Source organism: Chrysochloris asiatica, unplaced genomic scaffold, assembly GCF_000296735.1.
Source record: "Chrysochloris asiatica unplaced genomic scaffold, ChrAsi1.0 scaffold00194, whole genome shotgun sequence".
Classification (NCBI taxonomy): Eukaryota; Metazoa; Chordata; class Mammalia; order Afrosoricida; family Chrysochloridae; genus Chrysochloris; species Chrysochloris asiatica.
Genome location: NW_006408712.1, coordinates 5308862 through 5320224, shown reverse-complemented (window position 1 = coordinate 5320224; position 11363 = coordinate 5308862). Strand labels below are relative to the sequence as shown.

The following is an 11363-nucleotide window of genomic DNA, read 5'->3' as shown; positions in this document are numbered from 1 at the left end:
TCCAACCCACTGCAACCCTATATAGAATTTCTGAGAAGTGGCTGGTGAGCTTGCACTGCCAACTTTGTGGTTCAAACCAACCTTGCAGTCTAGCACATTAACCCACAGCACCACATTATATAATCTCATACTTCTTCCTAGGCTGCGGGAAATTGAAGAACGATTGCATGGATTGAAAGCGTCATCTATGACACAAACACCTGCCTTAAAATTTAAGGTAAGAAGAGAGAGATAAGAGCTTCCGGATTTATCGCAGTGTTTTCCCCAAACATCATTTGAAACACTCTATTCGTATTCAAATGAAAGTTTAGTTACTATTCTTTCAAGTTTAATAGTTATGGAATTCATGCTGTCTGTTGGACACTACTGCTTTCTGAGTTCTAAGAATAGAATGAATAAAATAGTTCTCCAGCCCTCAGGATATAGAACTGTATAACTGTGTGTTACTGGGTACAATGACTTTATGTTATTGGCACTGTTTTCAGTTTACAGAATGATATACAAGAGAGAGATTTTAATTTTGTCTGGAACGATTAACAGAGGAATGGCATTTGTGCTAAAGCTCAGTAAATTGAATATTAATAAATACAAAAAAGAAGAAATGCTATATGTGTGTGTGTGTGTGTGTATATATATATATATCCCTATACGGGGTCATTATGAGTTGGCATTGACTTGATATCACTTAACAACACATATATATATTTATGTATGTATATGTATCTAAAGGAGTTCTTGTAACAACGTATTGGTTACGAATTGGGCTGCGAACCGCAAGGTCAGCAGTTCAAAACTACCAGCTGTTCCACGAGAGAAAGATGAGGCTCTCTGCTCCTGTAAAGATTTACAGTCTCGGAAACCTTGTACATGTCATTAAGTGTCGGAACCAACTCCACGGCACATAACAACAACAAAATATGTATCTATGTATGTATGTATTTATATTTGTTGTTGTTAAGTGCCATCACATCAGTTCCGACCCATAGCGACCCTGTATAGGGTTTCCAAGGAGCGGCTGGTGAGCATGAACCCCGCTGACCTTACTGATCAAACTGACTTTGCAGTCCAGCACAGTACCCCACAGTGTTAGACCAAGATTCCATATATGGAGTTCTGGTGTGGTGCGGTAGGTTAATGCGCTGGCCTGCTAAGTCGTTTTGGTATATTTTAAAGCCATCAGAGATAAGGGCATAGTCTTTGGTATCATCCCAATCTGGAATTTTATTTCCATTTCCAGCACCATTATCATGTATGTTGTTAAATGTCATTGAGTCTGTTTCGATTCCTAGCAACCCTGTACAGGGTTTCCAAGACTCTTGAAATCTTTATGAGTGCAGAAAGCCTCATATGTCTTACATGGAGCGGCTGGTGGGTTTGAAACACCAACCTTGTGGTTCGCAGTGCAGTGTTTATCATATGGAGCCACTGCACTCTCATTATTATGTATAATCCACGTTAAATTTAGAGAACTGATAAGCTAGACGAAGTGAAGTCTTCTCTGTCATGTTTTGGCTTTTATTGCTGGTGAATTGAGTATGATTTGAGTATATTGCTGTTGTTAAGTGCTGTCAAGTCGGTTCCAACTCATAGCGACCCTGTATAGAGTTTCCAAGGAGCAGCCGGTGAGTTTGAACTGCCGACCTTGCAGTTCAAACTACCTTGCACCTCAGTACTTATCCTTCAGCGCCACATCAGTACTCCTTTAAATTTAAATATAGCATTCATAAAATTACTTCAGTCTTAAAATATGTTGAAGTCACTTAATCCTTATTCCCCTCAATTTTTTTGCCCTCAAACCTTTAATGTAAAGGTACTGTCTCAAAATGGGGGAGTGGGAGGGTGGGCATATACTCATTTTGGGAGTCCTGTTGTGGTGCTATAGGATAAGCACTGGACTGCTAACCACATGGTCAGTTCAAACCCACCATCCACACGTTGGAAATCGATACAGGATCCTGACTCAGTGGCACTTAACAACAAGATACTTGTTTTGAAAAGAAAAATCACTCCAGAGACATTGTGGGGAAGAGATTGATTGATGGTTGTTAAGTGCTGTTGAGTTGGTTCCAACTCATAGTGACTCTGTATAGAGTTTCTGAGGCACTGTAAATCTTGGTGGGAGTGAAAAGCCTCTTCCTCCAATGGAGCAGCTGGTAGGCTCAAATTGCCAACCTGTGGTTCACAGTCCAGTGTTTATCCTATGGAGCCTCCAGGGAAAGTATTAAAGGTATATAAAGTTGGATACAGCACTTAACAACAACAACAACTGATTGGACTAGCTAAAATTCAAAAGTAGGTGAGATTGTGGAGCAGCAGGAATTCAATTATTGCTGATAGAGCAAACGGTACAGTAACTTTAGAAGGCATTCTGGCAGTTTCTTGTAATGCTAAATACGGGCTTACCAACCCAGTAATCATGCTTCTAGGTATTTACCCAAGTAAGTTAAGAACCTATGTCCACATAAAAACCTGTATGATTTGTTAAATGTAAAACTAATGATCTGATCTGTCAACTGTCACTCAATTCAAGATAAAAAGGTTTAAAAAAGAAATAAAAAACGTAACTCCCTCTAACCCTGTCTCATTAACATGTTGTTGTTAAATACTGTCTAGTTGAGTCCAATTCATAGTAACCCTGAATAGGGTTTCCAAGAAATGGCTGGTAGGTTTGAACTACCAACCTTGTGGTTAGCAGTCCAGTATTTATCCTACAATGCCATGCTAGGACCCCTCTCATTACCATAGAGGTGAGAAATTGTAAAACACAAGATAATGACATCAGATCACAGAATAGTAGAAAATGACATAATACTGAGAATTATGGCCTTGCCGGATTGACCCATACTTTCGAGAGACACAGTTTAATCCATAAGAGCTAGATACATGTTTTATGAACTGTTCCTGATGACATCATCATCATCTCCACTTCCATTCAAGTCAGGTTGATTTCACCCTCGCTCACATTCTCATCTTTGAATGGAACCGCTTTCTCTGGCCTAGTTCAGATTATCTTTGGCCTAAACTCTTACAGTAGAATCGCTGGGTGGCACAAATGGGTAAGTGCTCAACTACCTAGCTTAAAGGTTGACAGTTTGAAACTCAACAAGAGGTGCCTCAGAAGACAGGCATGATGGGCTGTTTGCCAAATGTCAGAGTCTTGAAAACTCTATAGAGCAGTTCTGCTTCGCACACACCATGAATCAGAATCAACTCTACAGCAACTAACAAACTCTTCAATAGCAATCTAATTTCCCTCTGTGTTACCAGTTTCTCAGTTCAGCTGTACACTATTACCTGGTTTAAAGCAAGCTTAGCTGTATTCTGTTCTGTTTCAGGTTAGTTCTTATGTTCATATCTGGAATGTCCTCTTTCTAGCACCAGTGTTTCAACCCCAACTGTGGAAATTGTTTTCATCTTTTGCCAGTTCAAATGTTGTTGTTTTTAAGTGCCATCGAGTCGGTTCCAAGTCATAGCGACCATTTATAGGGGTTCCAAGGAGCAGCTGCTGAGCTTGAACCGCCAACCTTGCAGTTCAAACCAACTTACAGTCCAGAACATTAAACCGCAGTGCCACACCAGGACTCCAGTTCAAATGTTAGCTCCTCTGAAAAGCCCACAGAATTTAAATTAATTATTCTTTTCTTTGCGCTCTTCTAACACTCTTTCCCTCCATTGAGCGTTTATTTTATTTTGCCACCTTACCTCTGCTGAAAAGGGCTCTACCATAGTTATCCTTTGTATTTTTCACAACATCTAGCATATTAATTTACATGAAATATTTTAATAAGCCTTTGATTAGTATATATAGACATGCACACACAATGAAATGCTCTTCTTCATTTCTTCACATTCTTCATAGTGCTATGAAGTTGCTCCTAGAAGTAGATTGCTGCAGAATGTTTAATGATAAATGTCGTGGGTAAAGAGTTTAGATTTACCATCTGGACAAAGCTATCACTGTTGAGATAACTTTTATTTCTCATTTTTATTTTACCCTATATGAGGGTATTTCAAAAAGTTGAATTAAAAAAGATCATTTTTTCATAAACTTTTTGAAGCCCCATTGGAATACCTTGTATCTAAATTCTTTAACAAATGAAATTTTCTTTTAACTGTTTTTTAATGAATTGAGTGAAGGTTTACAGGAAAAATCATCAGTTTTATGTTCAACAAATCATATACTTTTGTTTCATCTTAATGACTGCAGTGCCCTCCATGTAAGAACTGTTCCTCCCTGTGATTCCTATTTCCATTCCACCCACCTTCCCATCGCTCCTCGCCGTTGTCCTTAGGTGCATGTTGGCCCTTTGATTGTGAAAGATTGATCGTTCCATCATTCATAGGGAAGCATAGTGTTGCTCTTCTCCCTAAATACTGCTTAGCTGAAAGTTGGGCCACAAGAATGAGTGCCTCTCCAGACCTGAAGGGTAGTTGAGGGCCGTAGTCTCAGGTTCCTCCAGTCTCTTTCTGACCTGTAAGCCCAGTCTTTTTTTTTTTTTTTTTTAATAATTTTTATGTTGAAACCACTTTTATAATGTAGGATGATTTTATCGTTTTAGGTTGAGAATTTCTTTTGTATGGGATCTCCATTAGCAGTTTTTTTGGCATTGCGTGGCATCCGCCCAGGAAACACTGGAAGTCAAGACCATATTTTGCCAAGAGAGATTTGTAATCGGTTATTAAATATTTTTCATCCAACAGATCCAGTGGTGAGTTGCAAATACAGACATTTTTCTCTCAGTAAATTGTTGCTAGAAAGATATACAAAACACCTTGAAGCATACCATTGAAATAATGAGAAAGATTTCATTTGTCAGATTTTATTTGCAAAAGTTAATGTTCTTAAAACATTTGTCTTTTCGTTAATTTAGGGCTCATTCAGTGACAACTAGTTAAGATGGTCTTTTTAAGTTAAGTGCCATCAAATTGGTTCTGGCTCATAGTGACCCTGGATAGGGTTTCTAAGGAGTGGCCAGTAGATTTGAACTGCCAACTTTGAAGCTAACAGTCCAGTGCTTATCCTGTAGCGCCACACCAGGATTCTACTCGTACTATAATGGCATAATTTTACAATAGTATCTCTGAACGTATAATACAAGGGACTGCACTCTCAAGCTTTAACCAGTTGTAATAACAGTAACCTAGCAAACAAATTTTGAAAATCTAGACTTAAAATGTTTTTTCTATTAAACATGTTACAATATTGAAATGTGTTTGGTAGAACCTCTTTGAAATGGAACTATTCAAATATTATGTAATTAAACATAAAAATTAGAGCTGCTTACTGTGGAATGTTAGAAAATTTTCATAGGGATATGTACATTTTCTATTTTGCTTGTAAATAATAGAAAAAATGTATACTATATATAATATTTTAGGAGCTCTAGTAGCATAGTATTTACGAGTTGGGCTGCTAACCTCAAGGTCAGCAGTTCAAAATGACCAGCTGTTCCATGGGAGAAAGATGAGGCTTTTTGCTCATGTAAAGATTTACAGCCTTGAAAACCCTGTACAGGATCACTATGAGTCAGAACCGACTCCATGGCACATAACCACCACCAACATATATAATATTTACATTATACATCTATGCATTTAAAATGCAGTAAACAATTTTTTTTTAATATGAGTACTGCAAAGATTTTACATCCTGGTAAAGAGTTTAATGCCAATTAAGATTTTAAGACAAGGAAAATGTTTTCTTAAACCCTTTTCAGAATAAGACTGGGTATAACTAAGTTGTTGTTGTCATTGTGTGCCGTGGAGTTGGTTCCTACTCATAGCGAGCCTGCATAGGGTTTCTGAGGCTGTAAATCTTTACGGGAGCAGAAAGCCTCATTTTTCTCTTGCAAAACAGCTGCTAGTTTCGAACTGCTGACTGTGAGATTAGCAGCCCAATTCATAACCACTATGCTACCAGATCTCCTTATCAAAGCTAATTTGGAGTCCTGGGGTGGCACTGTGGGTTAATGCGCTAGACTGCAAAGCCATTTGAACTGCAAGGTTGGCAGTTCAAGCTTACCACCTGATCCTCGGAAACCCTATACAGGGTTGCTATGGGTCGGAACCGACTCGACGGCACTTAACAACAACAATTCTTTGAAAAGAAATTTTCTATAATTGAATAAACTTTTAAGGGATCTTTAGCCTAATACAAAGTAATTATGACGTTGAAATCAACCCTAGAATTTTAGAAATACTCTAATTTGTTGAAGAATAGAAATTGCTATATTTGACAAATATCCTTACTGGAATGTAATATTAGATTCAAATACAGAATATACCATCTTTGTCAAATAATTTCAGAGACTGCTTCTTATCTGTATAATGGGACTTCAAAAAGTTCATGGGAAAATTTCATTATCTTTCAATTCCATTTCTCCATAATCTATTTGCAGTCCCCTTGTATGATGCAGATGTGACAATATTTTACCTCATAGGATTTTTTAAATTAAGTAAAATATACATGATTGCAGCCCAGCTATAGTGCAAGCATTTCATTAATATATATCGAAGGTGAACTTTCTGGGTTAACTCTGAGCTTTCATTGAATAAATACCCTGTCCTTTATCTTAAAACTTCAATGTCCCAAAATCACTTTTTCATTATAAATTGTTTTCATTATCCATTTTACAAAAACTAAATATTTTGTGTCATAATTGTGCTCGGCAGTCTTTGTAGACGTTATCTGTTCTTCCCAACATTACTTTGAGTTACGAAGGCTTATCTCCTTTTTATAATCATGACTATGAGACTCTGAGACCCAGTAACCTGACAGGCATCATACAGTTTCATAAGTAATAGAACTAGAATATGAACTAGGGGATTCTGACACCAAGTCTTTTTTTTTAGTTTTAACTTTTTGTGGTGAATTGAGTGAAGGTTTATAGACAGGATCATCAATAAATTTACATTCAATAAATCTTATACTTTGTTTCATGTAACAAGTTATCCCACTTCTTCCCTCTGGTTTATTTCCATTCCAACCACCTTCCCATCCCTTCTCAACTTTTTAGGTAAATGTTGCCCTTTTGATTTCATATGATTGGGTATTCCATGGTGGTAAGCATACCTTACTATAGTATTATTGTCCCCCTGTATCTACTGCTTAGCTGAAAATTGGGCCATGAGGAGGGTGAGTTCCTTTTCAGACCTGAGGGGTGGTTGAGGGATATAGCCTCAGACTGCTTCAGTCTCTTTCTGACCAGTAAGCACGGCCTTTTTAAAAAAAAAAAAAAAAAACATGGAGTTTCAGTCCACGTTTTCTCCCACTTTATTTGAGACTTTCTAATTTGATCCCTTTCAGAGCAGTTGGTAGTAGTAGCCAAACACCATCCAGTTCTGGTCATAGAGTCATAGAGACTGATTTTCACAAATATATGTTTGAAGTATCCACTTTACCAGTTCCTCCTTTAAGGTCTATTTAGTGTGTACAGTACGCTAAGAACAGCTTAATAAAACCATGTGTTATGGCTTAATGTTGTCTTCTTTGAATTTCTTTCTTTTTTGTCAAGGCTTATAGATTAGAACCGTTAATACTGAAACACTACAGCAACATTTCACCTGTCCAGATTCACTGGTACAATACTTCAAATCCTCTACCTTATGAGCATATGAAGCCAAGCTTTCTGAACCCAGCAAAAGAACCTACCTCAGTTTCAGAGAATGAAGGCATTTCAACCATACCTAGCCCAGTGACCTCACCAGTCTTGTCCCGCCGACACTATGGAGAATCAATAACAAATATTGGCAAAGCAAGCATATTAGGTAATTGTTCTTAACCATTCTTTATCTGTGAATATAGACATTTTTTGTAAAGGCATTAAATTTGAGAGGCTGTCAAATACTCTGACTTCTAATGGTAAACCCCTGTGTCTAGAATTCACTGCTCTTTCCAATTATACTTGAGGGCTGAAGGCCTCAGTGTTCTCTAATTAAATCAGACCTTATAGTTTCAGAACATGAGATCATTGGATAGACACAAAAAATGGTCTGAGAGTCAAGTCCCTCACCTTAATCATGGCTTTACTGCTTACTGGGAAACCTTGGATAAATCATGTGACCTTTAATGATCGACTTTCTCATCTGTGAAATACAGAGAGTAAGCCCTGGGTTACTAACTGTAAGGTTGGTGGTTCAAACCCACCAGCCACCTTACAGGAGAAAGATGAGACTTCCTGCTCTATACACTTTTACAGCCTCAGAAATGTTATACTACAGAGTCACTCCAAGTTGAAATTGACTCAGTGGCTAGGGGTTTTGAATTGTAAGGGTGCCCCCCATCCCTAAACGAGTTCTCTGAAATTCTAAAAATCTCTGAAGCTGTGTTCTCCTTGAGGGCAGCAGAGATACTTGATTCCTCTTTGAACAAACTTCAGTCCCTGCACAATGTTTGGTGTTCGCTGGAGCTCCCTTCGTAAGCTTCATTGATTCCATTACAATTGCTTTTTGTTACAAGTTGCCATAATATAAAATGCCACAAGATGGCACTATTAATGGGCTTTATCTCTTGGTTTCATTTGATATTTCACTTTGTCATACTCCATTTTATTTATGGCTGTTTTATAACATAGCCACTTAACTTCGATAATAAACCTAACAATAGTAAATCTATCCCATGTCCATTTCATGATTCCTTTATTAAAGGTCTTAATCTTGCCAAGTATTTTAATAACAGCAATCATGTGAATAAAATAAAATCTTTAGTCACATGTTCATAAACTATATTCCTAGAGGTTACATAATTTTTGTTCTGTTGGACACCATTTTTATTTAAAAATCTATTAATGTAAATTGAAGTTTTCTTAAGGTTTATGTTCCCTGGAAAAACATGACTGTTGCTTAGTTCCTCTCTGCCAGTTGGCTATAATTATGGTTTGTGCTTTTTAGCTTTGTGTGTGGTATAATTCAACGGAATGACTCTTCTGTTTTGTTAAATACAGGGGCTGCTAGCATTGGTAAAGGACTGGGAGGAATGTTGTTCTCAAGATTTGGACGTTCATCTTCACAGGCATCTGAGACATCAAAAGAGTCAATGGAAGAGGAGAAGAAGCCACTTGCCTCTCCTCCTACTACCACTGTGGCAACGCAGACCCTTCCACACAGCAGCTCTGGGTTTCTTGATTCTGCATGTTAGTTCATACTGTTCTTTCCTTAAATTTATATATTGTATCTTTCTAAAACTTGAGAACAGGGAGGGCTAAAAGCTTAATACCAGTGGTCAACTCCCAAGTCCTGAAGCATACATCAAGCTGAAGGGAGAGAGATAAAACCAACTTCTGCTTATTTTTGCTTATATTTTGAAAAAAAAAAATCCAGGTAAATTCCATTTTAGTCTCTGCATTGGTGAACTAATCATTAAGAACATGAATAATCAGGACCTCATGGCATATGCCATCTGAGTTTTATAAAGCAGCTTTTTGTTACTGTTGTTTTTTAATATGGTCTGTTCAGTCTTAAAAATTCTGATAGCCATAATGCTTCATAATCTAGTCCTTAGACTTCAAAAAGAACTTGAACTCTGTCAAAACCATCCTGTTCCTAACCCCATAGTTGCCTTCATCCAGCCTAACTTTAAGACCTTTAAAGCTTAGACATTTTATTAAATTCACTAGCAATCCTACCACAGCTACCTAATATAAAGTTGGTAGGATGAACTCTGGACGGCTAACTGCAAAGTCGACAGTTCAAACCTACCCGCCGCTCCTTGGAAACAGAGTCACTATGAGTCAGAACTTACTCGATGGCACTTAACAACAAGAAAAAACAGTCAATAGATGGGGCTTAAGGTTTTTGTAGTTTCAGTTGAACTTAACATCACAATGGGCCTTTTCCCAGTAGACTTTCTAAGTTTAAAAACTTGATTAGGTGTGAATCACTAATAAATTTAGTCTCTGTGTGTATGTATTATTTATATATACATTATATATGTATGTGTATATATATATATACACACACTGTGGGTTAATGTGCTGGACTGCAGAGTTGGTTTAGACTGCAAGGTTGGCAGTTCAGGCCCACCAGTCACTCCTTGGAAACACTATACAGGGTCGCTATGGGTCAACGAACTCAATGTCACATAACAAAAACAACGTATATATATATATATATATATATATATATATACACACACACACACACATTGAATTATTAGTTTCACAACTATTATCTATATATTATACATGTAAGGGTCTAAACTTAAGCATTATTATTAAGTGCCCAGTAAAATAAAATGAATACATCAAGTCCTATTTTGGCACTCTAAGTTATGATAACCAATGGACTGCTAACCACAAGGTCAGCAATTCAAATCAACCAGCCATTCCTTGGAAATCCTATACAGGGTTGCTATGAGTGGGAACCGACTTGATGACACTTCACAGCAACATTTTCCCATTGACTTGTATAAGGAAATGTAGAATCTGAAGTTGACTACTAGCTTTCTGTAATACTAAAAGGGAAACTTTGCTCTCTTTCTTTACAAATTTCAGATTTGTGTATCTGCTACTCTAAAATTGAGAATGACCAGCATCCATTGCCATCCATAAAACTTGCTTTAAAAAGAAGTGAATCCGAATAGTTCAGGTGTGATAGTCCTGGAGGTTGGATCACCCCTCCACAGTCAGCCGTACTCCCACATGAGTTATCAATAGGGTTGAATGTTCCTATTTGGGCCAGTAGCATTTTTAACTTAATCCTTTCTGTAGCAGACTCTGAGTACCAAAAAACTATATTATTGCAAGTCTTTTGAGTGCTGTCTAAAATTATTCTCTTAAAACTTTTTCTGCTAAAAAAAAGTTCACTTTGAATTTTCTTATAAGTCCCTATACTGTTATTGACTTAAGCTCTCAATTTTACTTAATATCAAATTTTTGTTTTAATGTTTTGTTCAAAACATTAAAAATAGTGTTTTGAAATATCAGATTTATGTTGTGACATGCAGAAGTCAAAAGAAAACACTTCTGGGGAAGATTAATTTCAAATAATTCTGAGAGATAAGTTATAATTCCTTTTAATATTGTCAGTGTACAACAGTGATGCTCATAGACCTTAGGGTAAATGAAGGAGCAAGGAGAGCAGACTGGGATTTGAGCCCAGAAAAAGGATAACATAAGCTACATTAATATTAATAATCAAATCTGTATGATTTTTATAGAGATATGAGGGAACATATAGAACAGCTAGAGATTGACTATTTAACACAGTAATTTCAAAATGATAATAGAGAAACCTTCCATTTCTTCTTGATTACAATAATCTGTAGAGGTACTGAACTGTTTTATATTATTATATTTTGATAGCTTAACAAAATACATTTTCTGCCATTCTATATTCTGTTCCTGATGGTAAAATTCATTGGCAAC

The 11363-nt window shown here is 36.9% G+C and overlaps 1 protein-coding gene across 3 annotated transcripts in view; it reads left to right on the top strand.

Moving 5' to 3' along the window:
- DDHD1 (DDHD domain containing 1) overlaps positions 1 to 11363 on the top strand; it is a 125396-nt gene that overhangs the window by 106345 nt on the left and 7688 nt on the right. For all 3 annotated transcript variants that reach the window (XM_006872363.1, XM_006872364.1, XM_006872362.1), the window contains 4 exons: positions 142 to 217; positions 4560 to 4709; positions 7515 to 7767; positions 8943 to 9131. In XM_006872363.1, coding sequence (XP_006872425.1) covers positions 142 to 217; positions 4560 to 4709; positions 7515 to 7767; positions 8943 to 9131 — 668 coding nt within the window. The remainder of the gene's footprint in view (positions 1 to 141; positions 218 to 4559; positions 4710 to 7514; positions 7768 to 8942; positions 9132 to 11363) is intronic.